Raw genomic sequence first — 24,952 nt, 5'->3', positions numbered from 1 at the left:
TTCTTGTAGAATGATTTATTCATTCTTCTCTTGTTTGAAATAATGCAGACACACACACACACAGAAAACACTAGATAAAAATTATTTGAAGAGAAAAGAACATAAATAGTATTCCAACACCAGTTGCTCATCATCTTGTTTCACACCATTTCCACAAAACACGATTATACAAGAATTTACATACAACGTAATAAAAACGCAGTTGTCGTCAACTTCTGCTTCTAAAAGATTTATAGATACTTAAGTCGATCTCTCCTTGCGCAGTGTCTCGAGCTCTTTGACCATCTGCCAGTGTTCCATTGACAAGCTCGTTTCACCAAAACTAATCGACATTAGTCGACCCATCGTAAGCCATCTGTAAAAGCCAATTATCATTTTTTTTTCTCAATAAACACAATTTAATTATCCAATTTACACAGGGCCCTCATGTTTACCTGCTAAATTCTTGGCTGCCTAAGCTTCTGTCGGCTTGCCTAGCTGCAACTAAATCATCTTCAACCACCTGTCACATATCACACGATCATCAAATTCTCTTGTGCTGGTTGAAATATTAAGGAGCCTAGTCTTCTTTTTTTGATAATTAAAGGAGCCTAGTCTTCGAATAAACGTCTTCTAATTAAAGTAAAGACAACATGGAGTTAGATTTAATACGAACCTTCTGCATATGTGGCTCAATCGCATGTGGTAGTGATTTCATAATAGCCAAATACCACCTCCAAGCTTTCAGCATTTCTCCATTCACTCCCAAAGCGGGGTCCACTGCAGATGGGCGGAAAGGTACAACCAGATCAGCAGGCAGTATATTTGATTTCCCTTCAGAAAGGATCAGCACTTGTACATCTGCAGCCATCTCCATTTTATAGTACGTGAAATCATACTCAACCTGTGAAAATGGACAAAAAAGTACGGTTAAGTGGAAACGAACTTTTGGTAAAAACCATTTCACAAAAGCACGGTTTACAAGATTGGACCTTTTGTGTCTGCATCATGTTTTTCAATACTCGTACGTTTTCAACCCCTGTAGAGTTGAGTGTCCCACTTTGTAACGTGGTCTCGTCGATGGTTACGTGCGAGCCTTCGGCTAACTGCAAGAACCCAGATGCCAGCCTGTAAAAAAAAGTACCGGGTATTTCATTATCATGTCGGTTATAATATTATAGATGAGGAGCCGTGAAAGTTCATCCCCTAATCACCTGTTTGTAGTGTAGTCCTTCTTTGGGGCAAGGGAAACGGTGTTGAGATAATCTACTGTAAGAGGTAAGCATTCGGTGAAAGGTAGAATGTTCTCTACTGCAAGTTTAATTCGGTTCGCAAAAACAGATATGCTTTCTTTGTTGAAAGAGGTGAGATTTAGTGATAGCTTCCCCACAGCAATTGAATCTACTCGTGCATGCACCTGCACGTATGTAGTGATTTATGCCCGGTTAATATCCAAGAAAACAAATAAGATAATTTACAAGAACACGTCATGTTGATTTTCTGAAAATAAAATTCCAAGGAAAATGCAAATATACAATATCACGGATCATATATCTCGTGCTCAGTACAAAACAAGATTCCGTAAAAGGGCAGGAGTGAGATCTGATACCCTGGATAATAGGTGTAATAACACATACTGTGCTGCCACCCTGTCATTTCCGAGAACAGCTGTAAGATTTCCAAGAAGAGCTTCCCTCACTTCTCTTATTGCAGAGGGGGTTAACTGCAATATCGTTTAAAAACAAAATCTAAGTCGGCCAAAATTGGTTATCATTAAGAAAGATAGAGATCAGTATGCCGTATTTTGATTATATAATTCACAACTGACAGGGGAATCGACCAAGTTCAAGATTGGAAAACTCACCTCCAGGCAGGGACTCGACAGAAAATCATTAACGCCAATCTTCCGGTGTACAATACAGTGCAGCCGAGGCACCTGATATTAAAAAAAAATACGTAAACTTTTATTTAATATTTGTCGTTCAAAACTGGTAGCTACACCTTAATATCTTTTTTTCCGAGTGATTGACTAAGTAAACAGGCGAAGCAGATAACTAATTACAGAGGTGACCGGAAAACTACGCAAAAGTAAATTATAAATAATGTTTGATGCAAGAACATTGACATTGATGAACACAAACTATGCAGGAATTATTATGAAATAACAAGAGAGATAATAAGACTGACCTTTGCAGGAGGCAGATAAACTAATGCATCTTCACAGAAGCCTTCTTCAAGTTCATCGGTATTATCTCTATCTACAGTAAGGTCAGTATCAAAACTGAATATACCGATGAACTCAAACACATCATTTAGCTTCAAGCTGGATTCTGGAGAGTCGTATATCTGCAGAATTTCAACATCGAAATAGAAAATGGTTAACTATTAGTTACATTATCACGAAGCCTTTAGATTACAAACTGATGAATTCACCTTCACTAGACAGGGAAAAGAATTTCTTTCAACGTCGGGAAGCAAACTCAAATTAGACGATTTTCCTTCAGTTCCAATCATCTGCAAATCCAAAGGCTCGAGGGACCTTCCATCCTCACGCTAATGGATAAAAAAATAAGCAGATAATTAGGATTCTGTAACTTACGAATACGATGAACATCATCATATCTATACTCAAGCATACGTTAGATACATGTATAAAATCAGAATGCAAAACTAACAATCGATAAAGTTGCTTTTTTACTTACCATCTTTTTAACATTTGGAGAATCCTCAGGTACATGGCCCGACTCCTGCCAATATATTTGGTTGGTCAACATTAAAAAACAGCAACTTGACGTGCAATTATTCAAGCCTCGATTATATACGAAATACGGAAATAAACAAGAAGAATCAAGTCCAAGCATTTCACCGATTCAATTCAGTGCTTTATCCAACAAATATGTTTATACATACCACCATATCAACATCAGTCGTGGTTGAATCATCCTCTCTTGGACGCTTCTCCCTCGGTGGAGATATAGATTCAGTATACGGATTTTTTATAGATTCGTGAGAAGATTCAACCCACGAATTTTGTCCAGGTACCTAAATCAAGAAAGTCAAAGCATTGTTAGGGAATCCAAAATTGACACGCAAAATAACGCAATAGTGGTCGAACCAAGCCAATATGAGTGAACAATAAAAACGAGAACCCACCGGAACACAATAAAGCAATTGCCGCTCCCAAATTCGACTATCGCTCGAAGCGTCCACCGGACATGGAGAAGCATCAGCAAATTTATTAGTCCTCCACTTGCATCCATCATCCTACACCATGAAATTGAATTTTTATTTTATTTTATTTTCGCATTATGCGGAAGCATGATTTCGCAAACGAATGATGATTAACCAACTATCTTATAAGAGAACAAGAAAAATAGACCAAACAAACCTTATATGCACCAACATAGAATTCATTCCCCAGCATGTCTTGAATCATACCCCGAAATCGAACAAGTGTGTTCGGTTGAACACGTTTGATGGTCGATGAATTAAGAATTGGAACCTAATTACAGAAATAATACAAACAATAGACATCTGTCAAAATTTCAATTCGGATTAAAATAAGCGATTACTGTATAAAACTAATAGCAAATGGAGAAAATAAGCAATCTAGGGCTTTTTTTTCCTAATGGCAGAACAATTACAATAAAATGAAGAAAATGTACGGGAAAAGACAAACCTGAGAGAGGGCGCCGTCGTCAAAGAGAAACTGACGGAAGAGATCGGCGGTGCCCCAGTCCTTGCCGTCAAGCGCCGCCGGGTCGGAGCCCGCCCCCACCGCCTTCTCGAATGTCAACCGGACGGCTCCGAGTGGGTTCGCTAGGCAATCGTACGGCAACCCCACCATTGTTGATATTCGATTTCTGTTCTTAGTTTCTCTTTCTCCTTTCAAATTCAGGCAATCGATTTCTGTTCTTAGTTTCTCTTTCTCCAGTGAATGATAAATATATGGGGGTTGGGTGATTTTCCCGCGCTGAATAACGGCGGTGGGTTTTTCCCGCCAAGTCCAGGTCATGTTCCCGCCATTTTCTATTGATGAATTGGGCTTTTGGATATTTTTGTGGATTGGGCTTTACATAATACGAAATACTGCCAGCCCATATATTTAGGTGTGTGCAGTGTGATTGTGTGTATAAATGATCTTTTATTCGCGCCAGATGGATTTGCCGTAAACAAGTGATTACTGTACAACGAGAGGATATGATACACAAGCGTAAGGTTACTGGATCTACACAAGCGTAAGGTTACTGGATCTACACGGCGGGGCGAACGCAGTTTGCGATTGGTGGAGTCAGAGGCACAGGTGGATCCTTCGCATGATGAGGAAATGATGATGCACATGTAGGATTCCAGGGCCTATGTTTATCCGGTGCCAAATTTTAGATTAGATGGCAATGATGATGGCAATGCCGATCCTGCACCCCGACTGCTTTGACTGGTGTTGCTGCTACTTTGTTCGGTGATGCTACTACTTCGTTCGATGCAGCTACTCATCCAATTTGGGCGTGAAAATTATTTTCCAGCACCCATATTGGTCGTGGGCCATTTTTCCCAACTTATAGAACAAAAATGAAAATTTTACCTCATTGGATTGTGTATCTTGATTCTCATCTGATGCACTCATTTTTCTTTCTAAATTGCAACGATAAGATGGGTTTCGGGACGATTACTAATATAAAAGTTTGAGAGGATTTTTTTCTAGAGAGAAAGAGAGGTGGAGAGTGAATTATTGTAAACCCATATTCGTAAAAATCCTACCAGGAATATCAAGTCCCTTTCACTTTTGCCTACCTCACTCCATTTTTTACTATATTTTTTTTACTTACACTTTATAGTTTTCCGTTCTTTATTCTCTAAATCTAACAATCGGTCACCCCTATTCGATCACTCATGACTAGATCCGGCCACCCACAACTAAATCCGTGAAGGTTCGCTCAAATATAACCACAAATAACCAACTCAATAGCGGTTTGAGATGTTCTGGCAAAAAAATTGACTCAACCGATTCGCCGATTCTCGAATTTTACCTTGTCGAATCAAATTTTGGTCATTTGACCTAATTTTCATTTTTTTCAATTTTAGAGGTCACGTCATACCGCCTCCGCCAGTTCATGGTCGAACCAGTGCGACAGGTCGGTTTGGTTCGGTTCTAACAACATTGGTCATTTGCCCTTTATCTTATATTACACTAACTGATTTTTTTTTTCTTTTTTTTTTCATTTGAGCATTTTTTTACACTATTATAAAAAGATATTTTACTTTTATTTCTACATAATATTAAAAATTACGAAAAAATATATTTTTTTTAATTTAATTAAATATTTTTTTGAATTATTTTTATTTTACTTTATGTCGGGTAAAATGAAGTCATCCATAGTGCTATCGTCCCTTGCATCTACAACTTGAATCTCACGTCATGTCGCACACCCTCAGACGCATATATAGTAGCACATTACACTATAGCAGACCATGGTGTACTTTAGTATACTATTCCGAACCCTAGCAGCTAACTACTCACAGTCGTTGTCAATCCCTAACAGCTAACAACTCACAGCCGTCGTCGAACCCTAGCAGCCAATAATTACGAGTCGCCACTAAACTCTACACCAATCATAAATGCCCACCAAACCCTAGCCATTTGAGAACCCTAGGTTGAAGGAATAGCCTCCCATCACCGATCTGACTTCCTACCACTTTATTCAATCAATAGCCCACTCCTATAGCCACAACTTTTGTTACCGCCATAATCATCCTTCCATAACTGCGACTGTTGGTTTTAATACCTACACGCAAGTGCAAGTATCGTACAAGTAATAAAGTGGATTTTTAAGTCCAAGTATCGATCCCACAGAGAATATATAACTATTTAATTCTAGACACTAAATCCTACCTATTAGCGTATATATAATATATTACGTTAATACCACCAATTATTATCAAGCCCACCATACACAGTTGAAATATGAACAATTATATTAAATTAAACTAAAGCAATTAAAGCAAATTAAAAGGACAAGAGCAAGAAATCAGTTAAAAACGAAGATTTAATCAGAGAAAGCAAGGCAATGTTTGGTAGTGTTTTCATTTTATTTTCGTTGATTCCCCAAAACAAAATTATATTTATTACACTTCTCAAATAATTTTCTCAAAACAATCTCAAAAGTTTCTCTCTCCTTCAGATATGATGTGACTCCTACAGTAAAATGATTTGATTGCTACATTAAAAAATGTCTTCACTAAACAACAAAGAAATGTCACTTCATCTTTCAATTTTCTTCTTCTAAAATACTTTTTTCTAACACATTTAAACATGATGTGACTGCTACAATATATTTTGTCTCCTTCCAAAATATAAACAAACATTACTTTCATTCTCAAATTCTTCACCCAAAACATATTTCCTCAAAATGAAATCAAAATAAGTTCTAAAGCGCTTTCAAACATTGCCCAAGCAATTAATTCAGATTATTAACCTGAGATGTTAAATTAATCATAACCCGCTTCCGCGTGTATTACGATTCTAATATTCTAGATTCAGTTACTATATTCCGGCGCAATTAATTCTAGAACACAACATTAACCACAAATCTCAATAATGGGTACCTAAGAGATTAACTATATTCCTATCTTAATACCACAAAGGCTCTTCTACCACAGTTCTACTTATTAACCCGATCTTCCGATTCTTGCGATTAACAATAACATAAAAGCACATAAAGTGGTCATTTTCATGAACTTAATAAAACAAGTAGAAGAAATAATTTGGAATTAAAATTTGCATAAAATCATAGCATTGGGTTCATAAATCCCACATAGGGTTCGAAATAAAATCCTATAAATAAAAGATTTAGCTACTCATGATTAAAGTAAAAACGCAAGTAAAATAAATCATAGACGATAAATCTATGCTTGGAGTCGTCTTCGTTATTGCTTCTTTGCTCTTGAAATTGCGTAAAAAGATTGATCCCCCAATTGTGTGTTTGAATTGGTCTTATATAGGATGGAAAATTTGGAGAAAAAAACAGTTTCCTTGTGCAATTAGAATTCATTTATTGTGCCTATACGCCATCTCGGACAGTTCAAATTCCAGACGGCCGTCTTAATTCTTCCTTTAAAAATATTCGGACGGGCGTCTGGGCTCTTATTCTTCAATTTTTTGACTTCTTCACTTTTCGCCATATTTCTCCTAAATTACAGTTTTGACCCTCTATTTATCCAATTCTTCAATTTGTACCTAAAACACAATAAATCAACTCTTTAAGCACCAATTATCAATAAAATACACCAAAAGCTCCAATTAAAAGATATGATTAAGTGTAAAAATATACACTTAACATCAACCACTGCAGCCATCACCATAGCCACTCCCACCATATCCGGACCACCACTAGCGTTGCTTTAACATCGACTGTCGTTGGCCATCACTTCTCTAACTCGATGTAGCAGGGCCCTCAGGAAAGAAAGAATAAGTGTGGAGCGGTCCGAGAGAGAGAACAAAGAAGATAAACAAATATGAGGAAAAAACGTGAAGATAGAAGATATATTTAGGGTATAATGACAGATTAGAATTACAGAATAGGGATGTGAACGATATTGTTATGTTTTAAAATATGAATTTATTTTAAAAAATAGTTGAGGTTGTATCTCACCTCAAATTATATTTTGTTTGAGAAACCCCTAGCATATTAATCCTTAAAATAATTACGATGTAAAAAGAATTAGATCAATAAACATTTTAAAAAATTAGAACAAAAGTCAGAAGACAAAATTAATTGCACAAAAACAGAGTATTTCAGATTTACAAGACATGACAGGATGAAGCAACAACTTTCCTCAGTAAAACTTGGAAAAATCAGCTTTCCCCACACATTCACATTTCCACTTTTACATACAACAACAACTGTACTAATAATAATAATAATAAACAGTTAGTGGTCATAACTCATATTCATATTTAATATTTTCTTACACAATATAAACCATGCCAACCTCAAGCAGAGAGGCCGGAGGAACCTTGAGTGACACGTCAGCTCCCCTGCAGTTCCTCCTAAGGAAGTTATACCCCAAATTGATCGCTAGCCTCTTCATCACCGACGAGCCTTGCTTCGCCCGCACGTGCGAGTGCCCCATTATGAACGCGGTCCCCGCCTGCTGCGCCTCGTGCAGATCCTGCAGCTCCTCCCTCAGCATGAATTCCATCTCCGACGACCCCATCTCCGTGGGCCCCACCTCGAACCTCACCCTCCTCTCCGTGGGGCCCACCACCTCGATCACGTCGGCCATGCTGTCCACCGTCGGAAAATCGACGGAGACGCTCGCGGGCCCCACGCTGTCCTCTATCTCGAACGCCGGCGCGCCGGAGAACGACACGGTCCCTATCACGGCCAATCGGCACTCGCCCGACGACGATGAGGCACCGGAGTGGGACACACCGTCCTGGTCGTGGGCCCCGCTGCCGCCGCGCGCCTCCTTGTGCCAGTCGTAGCGGATGAAGTCGGTGAGGCGGGAGACGAGCTCGGACTCGAAGGAGTCGACGTCCTGGTGGACGTCGCGGTACCCGTACCGGACGATGCACCGGTACGAGCGGTGGGCCGCGGGGCCCACGCGGCCCACCAGGTACCGCTCGGCCGACGGCACGAACGGAACGGGGACCGATTTTATACAGACGAATACGAGGATTCTATGGAAGGCGGGTAGATTGGTGACGAAGCGGGAGAAATTGGCGGGAATGCCCGAGGTGAGATCGGTGAAAACGAGGCCGATTCCCGGAACCCTAGCTATGCCTAAGCTAGGGCCTAGGGCTAATAGCCATTCTAAAGACACCTTGTTGTGGAGGTCGTATTCGTACTTTTTCACCGTAGCGTAGTGCCAAACGAACATGACGGTGACGAGGAAGAGGGCTAGTAGTATCGGTAGCCACGCGCCTTCTAGAAACTTAATTAGTGAGGCGGAAAAGTACAACAATTCAATGGATCCGAAGAAGAGGAGAAAGGCCAACGCGACGAGTGGAGGTTTGTGCCAACACAGGATGATTACTAGTGATGTCAAGCAAGTCGTCACGAGCATCACCGCCATTACGGCCAATCCTACAAAAAAAAAAAGAAAAATTGAAATAATTTTTCGATTATTGGAAACTTTATTTTTTTCGTGGGGTAGTGTTAAAATGTACCGGATGCGTTGCCCATGTGTTTGATGTCACGGAATCCGATAGTGACAGCGATGCAGAGGATCATGAGCATCCAATTGATCTCGGGTATGTAAATCTGACCGTGTATTTTTTCGGAGGTGTGAACGACTTTGACCCTCGGAAAACAACCGAGCGATTGGCTCTGGTTGATTATCGAGAATGTTCCGCTAATGATTGCTTGACTGCCCACGACCGACGCTAGTATCGCTACCGTTAGTACCGGCCACCTTACGCTCTCTGTTTACGGAACGTAAATAATAACAAAATAAGAATTCAAAAATATTACTATGTATCTACACATAATTTACTGTATGTATAGTAGTACTCTCTCGTACCTGGAACCGATACGTAAAAGCCGATACTGTGAATTGTATGATGGTGCTTCGATAAGTAAGCCGCTTGACCCATGTATGCCAAAGTTAGGGCTGGATATACCAAAAAGGTGAAAGCTATCTGCACCACAATTAAAATAAAATGAAAGTCCATTACGAAAAAAATATTCCGAACACAAATATATATTATAGATACACGTTTGCATTTTGGATTTGACCGTTTTATTCGAAAAGAGGTCTTTTACCTGGATTGCTGCATACGAAAAATGGCCGAGATCAGCAAACATTGCTTCAGATCCTGCAACACAAAAATCGAGTGAATTCAATGTATGTATTTCTAATGCAAGAAGCAAATGAAAATTTCTAGATACATGTATAATTTATTACATATATATGTATATCGATCTTAGCTATGAAAGAATTTGGAGTTTATTTCATTAAGTACCCGGGTGTTATATAACAAAGTCCCCGTGATATTAATATTAGCAAAAATCTCTCTATAACACATTTTTTCAGCACACATTTCCTTAAATGGTGATATTTTTAAAGATATTAAATTCTGAGCGGATCAGCCGATATTTAACATAAATCGGATTCCACTAATTTTTTGACATGTCTCTTAAGTCTTAACTCTTAATAAATCACGCTAATTATAATTGTAATTAGGGATAGAGGGGTTACGGGTTATGCTGGTTTTTTTTTCTTTTCCAATTATTAAAATCCTGATTATATTTCTATTTAAACTATCCACGTCTCAGTCATCCTATGCCATCCGATGTTCCTATTAAAACAGGCCATTCGGTCTAAATTTGCACTCATTTTTAAATTTTAAGGGTGGTTTGCAAAAAAAAAGTTGCATTATGGGGTTTTTTTAACAATTAGAATAAACATAGGGGGTGCTGAATGCAATTAACCCAAACAAATATACCTGTGATGCACAAAAGAATACCACCAAGAGACATCCATCCGCCTTTTCCGGTTTTCTTGAGAAACTTGATCATGTAAGTTGGGGAAAGAGCTTGATAAACGTGCGGATTCCAATAGAATATATTGTACAAGCCGAGTGCGCTTATGCATAACAACCAAACCAACACTATCGGCGCAAAGAAGAAACCCACTCGGTGGGTCCCGTAGTGTTGCAAGGCAAATAGGCACACTAATATAAAGCATGTTATCGGGACCATTGCATCTGCACATTCATAAAACGAGTCCTAATGTAAATAGATACAACTTATCCGTAAGTAAAGGTTTTTTTTTCAATAATCAAAGGAATAATTAGGTCGAAATTCTTAAACGCGAAATAGTCTAGTTTGCTCGTTCGGAAATATAAACACAAAATAATCAAAATAATTCTTAACACAAAATAATCAAAGAACATTCTACACCTTCTAGAAGCATGTTCGGAAATATTAAAGCTTAGTCTAATCTCCTATATACCCTCCTACCTATAAAAGTACGAATTTTTATTTTTCTTAATTTTATTGTAATGCCTATTATACCCCTATTACTAAGTTCAAATATGGATTAATCATGGTTAATAAGGTAAAATGTGATTGATGTCACAATTAATGCATTTAATACACATTATACTATCCATCTTCATATCATCATGTCAACTTGAAGGTTCGGAATAATTTTTATATTGGTTATATTTAATTTTATTACCATAGGTAACATAATCTATAGTCTAAGAAGAGGAAAATTAAAGAAAGAAGTCCCCAATTAGAAATCCTCGAAATTGATTTCGATAATAAGAAAGTATTATTATGTAAAGAGAGAAGCTTACATTGGTGGTGCTCTTTCGACATGGATAACTCAAGTCCAGAAACCGCAGAAAAAACTGCACATCACGTAACAAACATATTTAGCATATTATTTATTACTACATCACCAAACTTCGATAATAATAATAATAATAAATTATAAAATCCGAAAAAAAAATATAATAAAAACTATATAACAAATAATGTTTTTCACCAGATATTGCCGGAGTGAGTAGACCATCTCCAATAACCATACAAGTGCCCAACAAAACCAAAATCAATAATGCAGTGTGCAACGATTTGTGATTTTCGAGCACCGATTTAAGCCTCGAGCTATTCTTCGTGTGTGGAGGCTGCTCCATTTTATAAGTGGAAAGAGCTTCATCTGCAACTTGTCGATTTGGTAGAAGGCTAACTTTCGCATGCCTGCATATTAACGAATACAGAGCAAAAGTACCACCTGCAAAAATAATCGACTTTTATAATTACTTACGCGACTAATTTGGTTATTATTTAATCACCATCGAGACACATTATTAATTAATTAATTAATTAATGGATTGATTATAAAAGTCGGTTATTGTTTACCCTCTCCATTGTCATCTGCTCGAAGGACTACGAAAACGTATTTGAAGAGTGGGACTAAAGTTAGTGTCCAAAAAACGAAGGAAAGTACACCGAAGATTTCTTCGTTTGTTTCGGAGTGATGAATGTCTTCGGCGAACGTGCTCTTGTACACATAGAGAGGCGAAATGCTGAGATCACCGTACACTACACCGAGGCTCTGGTATGCTAACAGCATAGTTGTTTTCCAAGAATCTTTTCTCTGCAAAAAAAAAAAAAATCAAAATCGAAATCGAAATATGACCGAGAATGAATTTCGTTAATTTCTATTCGATTTTAGAAATCGGAGGAAAAAAAGATCGAACCTTTGAATCTCTCCAGCAGTTTCCACAGCCAAGATCCATAGTAGGTACAGATTCTTTCTCACTGAAGCAATATACCATAAATTACAGCTTTATTAGCTCAGAGGAAAAAATGATGTAAGCCAAATTACTCATAAAAATCCAATCTTTTTCAAACCAAAAAATAAATAACAAGCACCAAACATAAACCCATGTGGCAACACCATGCCCTTACAGCATTTTACTTTTCTGCCATTTGTTTCTCAATTCAAGAAAATAAAAAAAAAAAAAAAAAAAAAAGAGGAGAGAGAGGAAAAATATAGAGAGAGAAAGAAAGAACCTACAAGAATTCTATCTTATGAAAAGCCCAGAAGCCTCCTTACACACTCACTGTTGGCCCCTAAAATAAGCAAGAACCAAACAAATAATATAACCAAATTACCCCCCACAAACTCTAGCCTAATTCAGATAAAAGAATGGTAAAAAAAAAAAAAAAAAAAAAAAAAAAACACAAGATTTATTTATTACAAAGAAGAGAATGTAGAAAGTGTGCATAGAGAGGAGGCCAAAATCACATGATTTAACGACAGTATAACAAAATCAGTCACACGAAATTGAGCCCCCACGAGAATAAAGGCAGAAGAATTATAAGGGACCATACCATTACCCACCCTCCCTCACTCTCTACAAACCACACCTATACATACACATATAGATATAGACTAGTAGTATTATTATTATTATTAAAGAAACGTTTTTTTACCTGACAAAAACCAAGAAGACAAAATTCCAAACAAAGCTCGAAGAATGAGAAGAATGTAATAAAACCAACACTTGGTGAAAGAGAAACCCAGAAGAAAGAAAAAAAACTATATTTCAAGAAACACGCACTACTAAATATAATATTAAGACAGTGTGGTAAAAGAGAAAGTGCCCTTTGGGCAATTGGGTTGTCCTAAATGAATAAAATAATATAAACCCTTTTTATTTTTTCTACATTAATCCAATCAAAAGCTCAAAAGTTGTAACAATATCATCTCTTTTTTACCTCTCCTTTTTTTTTTTCTCTCTTTCTCAAGTTCAAAAGGGGAGTAATAAATTATAGAATCAAATCAGATAAAAAAAGCATAATTAAACAGCGGTGATGATTTTGTTCTCCAAAGTAGATATATATAAACATAAATAAATATATATATATAATATCTTCTTTGTGAGCAGCAGCACCGCCACCACGTGACCAGCACATGGACCCCCCACCCTCTCAATTAGTACATTAACAGACGACTGTGAAATATTTCAAACACTTCTTTGTTTTTCTTTTTCTTTTTCTTTTTCTTTTGTTTTTCTTTAATTCGTTTATGTTCATTGGCGGTCACGGGCTAAACGTTTACACATGTTGCAAAATGACTTCGTTCTTTTCTTTTTCTTGTAAAAAAATCTGAAACATGGTATTCTTGAAAGAAAAAAAACAGTCTTTCTTGGTGGATGGATGTTGTTGATAGATATGAGATTAATATGGATAAATGGGTTAGTGAATTTTGAGTAATGATTTGATGGGACTGGATTTAAATGTAGAGGGACCCTTCTCTCAACAAAGATTTAAACGCCATAACTATTGTTGGGTGGGGATATCTTCCTATTCTCAACTTGAAGGGATGCTTCGAATTGGCAAAATTTATTAGAACTAGATGACAAGTTTAATTAAATATTTATTTCACGTTATTTATTAGAGCACAAAATACAGTTTATACCATTGAACTATAGTGTCTTTCACAAATATCTGCTTCAATTATAAAACGTAACAAAATGGCCCTAACTATTTTCAGTCAACTGTGAAACAAATTAACGTCGTTAGTATATTAATACATTTACTCATTAAAATATGTTCACACTTGCGGGTTGTAACTTTGAGTACAACCATAGTAAACACACCTTCTTCGGAAATTAAATCTTGAGCATAATGATTCACCGCCACTACAAGCATTTTGCCGTCGTCATCTCTCATCGCCATCACCGCACCCACTTTTATGGAGTAAACTGCAAATACTACCCCTGTGTTATCTTGAAATAGCGAAAACCCCCCTGTGATAAATAAACTAGCAAAAACCCCCCTGTGAAATTTAGTCAAAGGCAGAATCCCCCCTAGCTGATTTTTTAGACTTGAAATGACAAAATTGTCCCTCAAAATGTATTTATATATATACATATTATATGTATATTTATTCTTTTTAATTTGTTTGTTTAGAAATTAAAAAAATAGTAAACAACTAAATTGATTATTTTTTAAATGAAATAATTAAAATATTTATAAAATATAAGAATTTATTAATTGCAAGACTCCAGGGGTATTTGTGTCTTTTTATATCAAGTCAACCCTCAAATAGTTCCATAGGGGGGTTTTTGCTATTTAAATAATTTCACAGGGGAGGTTTTTGCTAGTTTATTTATCACAGGGGGGTTTTTGCTATTTCGAGATTATACAGGGGTAGTTTTTGCAGTTTACTCCACTTTTATGTCAATCTATTCTTTGATGATCCCAACATCAAGCTCTTCTTCAATCTCGCCACTTTCGCCTCCACTTCTATGACCTCAGAGTCCCTGCTGTATCATCTTCTTCAAATCGAAATCCAAAATTTCCAATTAAATCAGCCGATTCAGAAAGCAATAGAAGCCTGCACGAATCAGAGCAGCGGTTTGCGTCTAAGCTAAGTGGACTAGCGGAGATTGTAAGCGGAGGGATCATTTTATTACATTTTATTGTTTAAGAGGTGTTTGTAACAGACCTTATGGTTTAAGGGTGAAAACTGTATTTTCCCCCTTTATTAAATCCATTCTAAAAATATCCATTAACTCACAAATTCAAAATCTGCAGTGAGTAATTCAAACTGTTTTATAATTGTTTATTATACATTTAATATCTTCATTTTCCATCTAACATATTTTATATTATTTTACTTTTACAGATTTTATTATTATCTTTTGATTTTATTTTTAATATTATTATAAACAACATAATTTTTTTTTTCTTATTTTGAACATTATATTGAAAACTATGAAAAAAACATATTTTTTTTTATTTTTATAAAAAATAAAGCAAATTGTAAAAATATTATGGTGTACTATTACGAATCATATCACCCAACAACTACCAATCGCCGCCAAACCCTAACATCCAACATCTTCCAACCGCCGCCAAACCCAAGCAATCAACATATTCAGCCGCCATCAAACCATAACAACCAACAAATTCCAGTTGTCGCCGAAACCTAAAAACTAACAATTCCATTGTCGCGCCCCAAACTCTATCTACTAAATTTTAGCCGCCCACCGAATTAACCCTAGTCGCCACCATAGTTGCGCCATAGCAACCGCCCCTCAACGAGAGAGAGAGAGAGAGACGTGATTCTAGAGTTTATGAATTTAGGTTAAGGGTAAGTCATGGATGAAAAAAATGAAGAATGTGAGTCATGTTTATTTTTTAAAAAGAGATTTTAGAAAAAAAATATTAGAGTTGTATTCTACATCTAATTATGTTTCCACCTATGGGTCTATAGCTTATTAACCATTTTTTTTATTATTTTTTATGTAAATTACATTTTTTAGAGCAAAGTTCACTTTGCACCTCTGAATTATAGATTGTGTCGCATACAAACCTCTCAATTGCGAAACGTACTACCACCATTTACTTTTTGGTCAAACTTACAAAAATGTAAATACATTAATTTTGTAATATTTTCTCGAGCAATTACAACCTTACACCACCTTTAATCTATTGAAAATATATGTGAATTTTAGTACTTAATAATATTTCAGCCAAATAAAAATACAAATTAACTATCTTCTTAATTTTTTTTTCCAACGTAACTCATCTTGCAAACAATAATTGGATGAATATTTAAGCATTTTTTTAGCTTATTTTAATATTTAATTAGGTTGAGCATATTTATTTTTGTAGGTTATAATTCCAGATCATTTTCTATGTAATTAAAATTCATTATGGAGACATATTTACGGAGTTTGAATATATTGGGGATTTGACTTACATTGAATGATATGTTTACCTTGATTTAATCTCCTATTTTGAGATACTTGGTTCAATTAAAGAAATTAAATATTCAATTGTTAGTGTGTTTTGTGCCTTTGGCAAGGATTGCTATATAAAATTGAGCTCATGATAATAACTAGAGCTTGACATCATAGTAAAGTTAAGACAAAAAAAAAAAAAAAATGAAATAATTTCAAAAGAAAAAATGAGGAAAGATAAAGGTAATAAAATACTGCATTATAAAGCTTTGAATCCTTACACAATATGGATAAAAATGGCAAAAAAAAAACACAACAAGAAAGTCAATAAGTGATGTCATATTCAAATGGAATCGAACATGAGAAGGTATTTGGTACGTCTCGCAATTGAGGAGTGTATTTGCAACACACCCCATAATTCAGGGGTGCAAAGTGAACTTTGTCCTTTTTCTAATCGAGTAATTTACACTTTGATACAATATCTTTGAAAAATCGAATGAAAGTTATAAATCACAGCGGCTGCAAACATACAAACAACTTACGGGAAGGGTACTTTTGTAACTTTATATATATATTCCACTAATCAATATATATTTTTTAATTTTTTTTAATACATGAATGTGTACCATTTACAATTACAAAGTGATGAAATCTTCGACTACCCGAATTTCTATTTTTTCCGAATTTCTTTTATGGGAGAATTGCAATTTTCAAAATGGGCAAATTGCACAAGGAGGGGGAGTTAAATGCATATATGTCCAAACTAAAAACAGTTTCGCAAATAAACACATCCCATGTTTTTTTCCTAAACTACCCCTCATGCTCTTGTCCTGGATTTTTTTGCAATTCGCCCTTCCAAAAAATACACTTGTAATATCAATATTATTTAGTACTTTATATTTTAAGTGATTATAAATTGGAGTTTTCTGAAACCGCCGATTCTGATCCAAAAATGTCTTTGTAAAGAATTTCTTCATTCCAAATTCAGAAATTTCAAAACAGTTCAGAAATGGAATTTAGAATTGGTTTTGCACTTAGCAAAAAAAAAAGATCATTTTTTTTCAGAATTACTAATTCATCCATATATATCCGATTTCCATCCCTAACTTGAATCACCTCCAAATCCTTCTAGACACACTTGTACTCTAAGCTATTCAAGACTAAAGTTATCAACACTAAACCATACATATAATATATTTTTTTAAATATAAATTTACATTTAACTCAACCAAACGGTTTTAGTTCAAGATCTAAAATTTGCCTAACTCAAATCTAGTGCCATCCCTCGAACAACCTTAGCTAGAAAACTTTAACTATAAGCCCAAAAAGATATTTATGGAGGACTTGAATTAGCAATAATGAATAATTAATGTAATAATTAATGGTATTATTAGTACATCCTAATATCCTATCCATCTCCATAACAGCTTAAGAACATAAATGCAGAGCACAACCCACAATTAATCATCTGTCCCTTGTTTTGCTTTATCCTTTATTTGAGGGAAATCCAACATTAAATTGAAGATAGCACAACTGCACAAAACCATGTGCTATTTGCAATACATGTCTCGGTGACTGCAATTCTTTTTTCATTTTTTTTTTTTTTTTGTTATTTTTTAATTTTTTTTTTTTTTTATTATTTTTTTTATGTTTTTTTTTTTTATTATTTTTTTTATGTTTTTTTTTTCATTTTCGGAGAAAATAAGATAATCGTGTCGGGGGATTCGAAATTCCAGGATTTGCGGGTGAAATTAAACCGACAGATGTGCGTTTCTTACCGAGAAAATAGGGAATAACGGGGCTCCACCTACTTATATTAGTGTAATTAATGATATTCCGTTTTGTCTTTATAATTTCATTTATTTAATTAAAATTTGGACCAATCTATTGGGGGATAATATGATGAGAGAGATTTGCTGCAGGATTCTAGGCTTGTTGAACTATTTTTTTTTTTCTTTTTGCGAAAGTTTATATTAAAAAACTTTAATTGGATGATACCAAATCAAGAGTTTTGACTATGTAATTTAACTATTAAATTACTTAAATTAAAAAAAAAAAAAAAAAAAAAAAATTGGATGATTAAGTTCTGCAAGGGATGATTTGGAGCAAGTGAGTCTGTGTCAATTAATCCAAATCCGAATCCTCTTGTCAACGTCGCTAAGTGGAGCTTTTCAATTATATTATGTTGTGATCGTGTTTCTTTTATAATGCACCCGATAAATTTTAATTGAATAATATTATATCATATATATGTATAAACTATGTTTTTTTTTTGCACAATATATATATATATATATATATATATATATATATATATATATATATATATATATATATATATATATATATATATATATAATCGTATGTAAATCAAAGATGAAAAGAAATACAAATGTATTTTATCATATATAACACCTACAAAATGTGTCCACTACCTTGTCAATACATTTGAACTTTTTCCCCTCTCACGTGACTGGATTTCCCATTTTAATGGGGACGTAGTGACAGAGTTGTCAAATTTGGTACAACTCACAATAATTTAACATAAATATTATTTTATTTTAGAGCTTTGACAAATATATTCACTATCTTCAAAATTGGACCTAACATAAAATTATATAGACAGTTGGGTTACAGGTAAATCGACTCAACTGATTCAATTGAGTTTTTATTATGATTTATCTTGAATCATTTAGAAATAATTTTAAAAGTGACATATCTAGTTAAAATGAGCATTTCAAAGAAGTTTCAATCATTAAGTAATATATTTAAGCATAAAGAAAATAAAAAATAAAATATTATTATGTAACAACACAAAATCTATTTGCAGGTCAAACCCGATCTTGTACCCGGTTCAATCCATTTTTTTACCAAATTCAACCAGTTCAACCCGATTTTTTGATACCTTGCTCGGATTTTTACCTTTCTAATTTTCTATGTTAAACCTACCGGACCAACGACGAGGTCGTATTCAGCTAGTTGTTGGGGGATTGAAAGTAATTATTTTTTTTTAATGTAATAATGCTTTATTGTTATTGGCTGGAAGCTGTAATTGTCGTGAGCTAACGCTTCTAAAAGAAGTATGTTAACTATGGTTAAATGATTGATGGAGTGTCAACGGAGCAATTAGGAGACGATCTGATTGGATGAAGAAAGCCGAGTGGACAAGTTGAGCAAGACACTTCTGGAATTGCACAATGGTGCAGGGAAACTAACTAACTGAAGAGGAGTTATTAGTTATTCTAACTAACTTCCGGTGGTATGCAACACGCGGAGAAGAGCTTGGCTTTGGCCGCTTCCGAGATGTATATAAGTGGATTCTTAGCTAGTCCGTTTAGTGAGAGAGAGAGAGATGCGCATTGTAAACACCTCATAGAAACTGTGCTTGATTTGCACTTGATCAACAAAGTTAGAATTTTCTGTGAAATTTCTTCGAGAGTGGTTTAATGCGAGTTTGTGTGTGTGTGATCTCGTAATCGATTTTGAACTCCATTGATTGATCAATAAAACTTGTTCTTGTTGTTCTAAGTGGATGTGAGGTCAATCATTGATCTGAACCGCTAGTTCTTATTTTGTTCGAAGTTCCGTTCTTATTCTTCAAGTTATTTCCAATTTTACATTTGAATCGGCTTGATTTCACGTCATAGTACTACATTACCGCCAACTATTTTAGTTTTAAAAGTGATTTCGATTAGACAAACCTTAATTAGAAAATAGAAAGTAATAATTATATTAGAGGCTTTATGTAGGGAACCTAACATTTTGGATAGTCATCCCATACTAAATTATTGATATTTATAAGACGACCAATTTCTGGCCCCAATGACAATATACTTTGCCCATTGTTGTCGTTAATGGGTCTACTTGTAAGCAGCCGTTCTTGAGCACTTAAAATATAATAATAACTACTGTAAATTACGATCACCTATGAAGTAAGGTTAAATTACGAAAAAAAAAAGTATTATTTGGATAATTACAATTACTCCTCTAACTATGAATCTTTTTACTTGTGAACTTTATGGTGTCAAATTCAACAATTTTTTCTACATTCCATGGAATGTTCTCCAGTTTGTACTCGTTTTGTGCAAAAATGCAGTTTGTACCGGTTATTTTTTACTCACAACAAACAAGGTCGGGCATATTAGCCTTGTGCAAGTCTATTGCCGTTGCCTCGTAACAAGTGAGAGTGGACGAATCCATAGAACTAGCTAACTAAATACAATCGTCAATATACGGCCCCATAAGGAAGCAAAGAAATCTCCCCATTTAGCAAAGCCTCGATTACGATGTTTGGAGTCTCCTTCAAGCACCAACGAAGACCAACCTTTTGAAACCGAGATAGAAAGTGCCCGTTGGGCCGAACGAGCTTCCCCAACAACAACTGTAGGCCGTCCAATAATCCGTTCCACACTCCACGAAATACATTCACCCTTCCAATTTCGTGCCACCATAGCCGCGATTAAGTCATTATTCAACTAGATCCGATAAAATTACTAAATACCTTGTTATTGTACTCTTATGCAATATGATTCACAGATGCTAATACCCAAGTCCATATACATCAAATAATATTAGCCCTTATGCTACACGCAGTGAAATTCACTAATGAGTAGTTTTACATTATTAATTTGCACCCAATCACATATATATTTATATGAATATGGAGGTGTCTAAAATATGTATAGATATATAGACATGTATAATAATATATGTCCATAATTTTCTTAGATCAAGATAATATTATACAATATTATGAGAACAAAAATCGACTCTATAATTGGAGTATAATTGTTCCGATATATTATTATTGCAGTAACCAAACATCAAATAAGACCTAATTATTTAGTCAACCATGACTCATTTCACCAGTCAAACGAGGCCCTTCTATTCCATCAAGTATCGACAAGTTAATGTTCTAATCACCCTCTGTAAAACAATGCAAGAAGGGTATTAGAATCGACTGCAAATCCTCAATCGAAGAACTCGGCTGAACGGTTACACACTCACTGTGTGAGGGGAAGAAACATCCAAAAGCAAAATAGTACACTTATAAGCAATCCAATCTAGTCTATTCTATGTTCTATTGCAGCTCTTCTTAGTGAAATGTGCTTTCCTATATTTGACATCCAAAAACATGCCTAGACCAAATATAATGCAGCATTAAAGACGAAAACTATGTTTTGTTCGAAAACCATAACCCAATAACCTCAATAAAATTTCCCCATACATAAATAGAAGTTGCATGAAAACAGAGTTAATAAATCAATATAAGCTAATATTTGCAACTTTCTATATATATATATATATATATATATATATATATATATATATATATATATATATATATATATATATATATATATATATCCAGCATCAGACTGTATCTATAATCTGGTCCAGATGCAGGTCTCTGTCTGTAAAGGTTGATGATTTAAGCAAGGCCAAACAAGAAGATAGTGTGATTATAACCAAAGGGCAGGATAAAGTATCTTCTATTACAAGTTTCATCGGTTAAATCAGGTATTTCGATTTCACTTCTGGCCCTTCACACTGGTTATGAATAGTTACACACAGAAAGAAACACATGTGAACAATTTATATATATCCAGTCTTGACACTGAATTCGAATTCTTGCATTTCTTGTACCTAAAATATAAAGCCAAGACATAGCTACATAAATCCAAGAAATAGCTATATCCAGTCTAACTCGTCTTTCGTTCGTTAATCTCGTATCCTAACAGTTATTTCAATCTAGCATTTGACAAAATAGCAACTACATACACCGATTACTTTCTCAAATCAAGGCATGGATTTATGACAGTTGCAGTTCTTCAGTTACAAGCAGAGCATATAGAAGTAAATGTCTCGATCTAACTCCAGAGTAAAATGAATCTTACTTTGGCCACCAAGCATGTGACTCGGTACAAGAAAGTCAAACACGATTATTTAGTAATTGTAATCAAGCCAAAAGTCAACAGTAAGGCACCTACTGTTTGTTCCATGCTAGTTCACTGATGCAATATTCATCACATAACTGATTAATCAAAAGATATGTAGAGATTTTCTTTCCCAAATTGGATAGAGTTTTACATTTTTCAATTGCAAAAAAGCAAATAAAACCAGAAAACAAAAATGTACATGTTTCTTAATATTCCCAAAATCGGCATTTTCAAAGAGAATAAGAACAATAAAGGAAAATGCAAGGAACAGAAAGTCGCTAGATAAACATGGAAAAGTTTCTGGCGGAAAACGAGATGCGACGTGGCGTAGTAACTCGTGTGTTCTAATTTCAAAATAAAGATAATTTTTTTGCACAGTTACTTCCTATCACCACTCAGAATGTGGAAACTTGAGTTTCAGTAAACGGTACCGAATATCTACCAAAGAGGGGATGATAGTGCAGAAAAAAGAAAAAGAAAAAGAAATAATATAACCATGTTTGGTGCTTGAGATATAAAGATGGCGAATAAACAAAGCAAAAAAACTTCTATACACGGACAAATAAATCGAACCTACAACACGGAAAATGCCAAATGGCATCAGATTCTCGTACAAAGCTTCAGTAACACGTAAGCACATAAAACTCATCCCATCCTACCACATTTACGAAGAAATGTTCCAACAAACGCACAGATATTACACGTTTAAGACATGCATGAAGTTATAGATTCTCCCTTTCCCATTCCCTTTCCATGATATTCTGCTTTTCATTTAATAACAATAAATACACGCTTACGTATACATCTAACTCAACTTCACCAAGAATTCAGTTGTCAAACAGACTGTAAATAGGCTCTTCTATAATCAGAACACATAGAAAAAACACGAGGAAAGTGTAAGTGCTCAAGGTTAAAAAGCTCACAGATCAAATCCTCTTCATAGTCATCATGGCCCTAAAATTCATGGTAATCGCTAACAAGATATAATCCACAATTTTCCCCCTTTTGTCCAGTCAATCAGTAATTCCCCCATTTTTGTTCAGTCATCATCACTTGCAACTTGCAAGCATCTGCATTTTTTTATTTTATTTTTATAAATTAAAAATATTACCATGCAGGTTGCAGAGAAGCTGTCATCTTTGTCGAAAATTGCATGCCCCATCATTTTAGCAAGCTTGCTAATGTACTCAAAGTCCTTCATCTCGATGCTGTTCTTAGGACATCTTGGAGACGTTGCATTGTCGGGGGGTTCGTTGTCAATCAGTTTTGCCAACATAACAGGGTACTCTATCCTCAAAGGTCTGGCCATGGGTATGGAGCCGATATGCTATCAAGCTTACGGCGCAAAGAGATGGTCGATTATGACCAAAACCTACAGAAAGACTCTCTTTCTCCTCTTAGCTGCAATTATTCCAATCTCTCTGATGTGGCTTAACATGGGATCTATCCTTTTATGGTTAGCTCAAGATGCAAATGTGGCAGAAGTGGCAAAGATCTACTTACAGTATTCGATTCCCGACTTGATTGCGCAGGCGCATTTCCATCCCCTTCGGACATTCTTGAGGACTCAAAACATCAACAGGCCGCTCACTGTATCGGTAATAGTCGCGATGCTTCTTCACTGTCCGATCAATTACTTCCTAGTTGTGTATTTAAATCTGGGAGTGAGAGGAGTTGCACTAGCCTCTGCATGGAACACTTTCAATATAAATCTCGGTCTGATGGTGTACCTGTTCCTGTCGAAAACCTCACTTAGACCTTGGGGTGGGGAAATAGCTAGCACGTTCTTCGACAGCTGGCAGCCTCTCCTCGCCCTCGCGGGCCCGAGTGTGCTGTCAGTGTGTCTAGAGTGGTGGTGTTACGAAATACTGCTATTGCTTTGCAGTCTGTTAAGCAACCCACAGGCTAATGTTGCAGCGATGGGCATTCTTATACAAACCACAAGCTTGCTCTATGTGTTCCCTTCATCCTTTGGCTCAGGCTTGTCGATACTAATAGGCCATGAGTTAGGTGCTAATCAGCCCGAACAGGCACAAAGGACAACTACCGTCGGTTTAACTTTGGCAGCTGTGTGGGGAATTCTGGCCTTCCTATTCACCATTGCAGTGAAAGATGTTTGGGGTAAGCTTTTCACAAGTGAGCCGAAGATTCTTGATTTGACATCAATGGCTCTTCCTATATTGGGCTTCTGCGAATTGGGTAACTGCCCACAGACAGCTGCATGTGGGATTTTGGTGGGCTCTGCTAGGCCGAATATGGGCTGTCGTATAAATTTCGTGTCGTTTTATCTTATTGGTTTACCGGTTGCAGCTTTATTGGCCTTTCAGTTCGAGATGGGTTTCGCTGGGCTGTGGTTTGGGCTCGGGGCAGCACAAGTTTCATGCACGTGCATGATGGTTTGCACTCTCTTTTACACAGATTGGACACAGCAAGCCAGCAGAGCAGAGGAGCTAACACAGGGAAAAGAAGGTAGGGGAAATGACTTGGAAGCCCCTCTGCTCAGCTGAACATGTTCAGAACTGACAACTGCAGATCCATGAACTTGAACAAATTATGTTTAGGGTCTAGGATTGGGCTATGTTGTAAGGATACAGTATGCATGTCAAGAGAGAACGATGAAAGTGAGGTGTAATAAAAGTAGGAATGGACCAATTCTCTGTATCTATGACCAAAATAAGTATTTGCTACTATAAAATCAGAGAGTTGATCTCTTTTTATGTTCCTAAACTATCTTGATCGTCTCCACATGTTTTCATATGCATAAATACTATAATTGGTCAAACATATACTTGAATGTTCTCCTATATAGTAACAGAAGAATAAG

General features: G+C 35.7%; 3 protein-coding genes across 8 annotated transcripts; 1 reads left to right on the top strand and 2 right to left on the bottom strand.

Annotated features, from left to right (window-relative positions):
* Positions 1-81: 81 nt before the first annotated feature.
* On the bottom strand, positions 82-3,956 carry ETG1 (E2F target protein 1 (ETG1)). Its single transcript, XM_012984558.2, has 14 exons — positions 3,659-3,956; positions 3,368-3,481; positions 3,133-3,243; positions 2,890-3,021; positions 2,682-2,726; positions 2,413-2,532; positions 2,167-2,325; positions 1,844-1,915; positions 1,589-1,702; positions 1,194-1,396; positions 972-1,107; positions 656-883; positions 435-502; positions 82-355 (listed from the first exon to the last, which is right to left on the bottom strand). Exons 1-14 carry the CDS (start codon positions 3,824-3,826, stop codon positions 241-243), a joined length of 1,785 nt encoding a protein of 594 aa, XP_012840012.2. The 5' UTR covers positions 3,827-3,956; the 3' UTR covers positions 82-240.
* A 3,778-nt stretch (positions 3,957-7,734) lies between these two features.
* On the bottom strand, positions 7,735-13,610 carry KT2 (potassium transporter 2). Of its 6 annotated transcripts, none has more exons than XM_088819764.1 (11): positions 12,930-13,340; positions 12,511-12,566; positions 12,191-12,251; positions 11,850-12,087; positions 11,476-11,721; positions 11,285-11,338; positions 10,427-10,687; positions 9,744-9,796; positions 9,502-9,619; positions 9,149-9,403; positions 7,735-9,065 (listed from the first exon to the last, which is right to left on the bottom strand). In XM_088819764.1, exons 3-11 carry the CDS (start codon positions 12,227-12,229, stop codon positions 7,945-7,947), a joined length of 2,385 nt encoding a protein of 794 aa, XP_088675890.1. In that variant the 5' UTR covers positions 12,230-12,251; positions 12,511-12,566; positions 12,930-13,340; the 3' UTR covers positions 7,735-7,944. The 6 variants fall into 6 exon arrangements, with proteins under 6 accessions (XP_088675890.1, XP_088675891.1, XP_012840009.2 ...); XM_088819765.1 differs by lacking the exon at positions 12,930-13,340 and adding an exon at positions 12,695-12,776; XM_012984555.2 differs by lacking the exon at positions 12,511-12,566 and having other exon boundaries at positions 12,930-13,610.
* Positions 13,611-22,678: 9,068 nt separating this feature from the next.
* Positions 22,679-24,855, top strand: LOC105960390 (protein DETOXIFICATION 53). The gene is made up of 2 exons (XM_088819755.1): positions 22,679-23,094; positions 23,247-24,855. The coding sequence occupies exons 1-2, from the start codon at positions 23,077-23,079 to the stop codon at positions 24,633-24,635; spliced, it is 1,407 nt and encodes a 468-aa protein (XP_088675881.1). The 5' UTR covers positions 22,679-23,076; the 3' UTR covers positions 24,636-24,855.
* Positions 24,856-24,952: the final 97 nt, after the last annotated feature.

Source organism: Erythranthe guttata, chromosome 6, assembly GCF_056151865.1.
Source record: "Erythranthe guttata isolate IM_541 chromosome 6, IM_541, whole genome shotgun sequence".
Lineage (NCBI taxonomy): Eukaryota > Viridiplantae > Streptophyta > Magnoliopsida > Lamiales > Phrymaceae > Erythranthe > Erythranthe guttata.
This window is presented reverse-complemented; position numbering and strand designations above follow the sequence as displayed.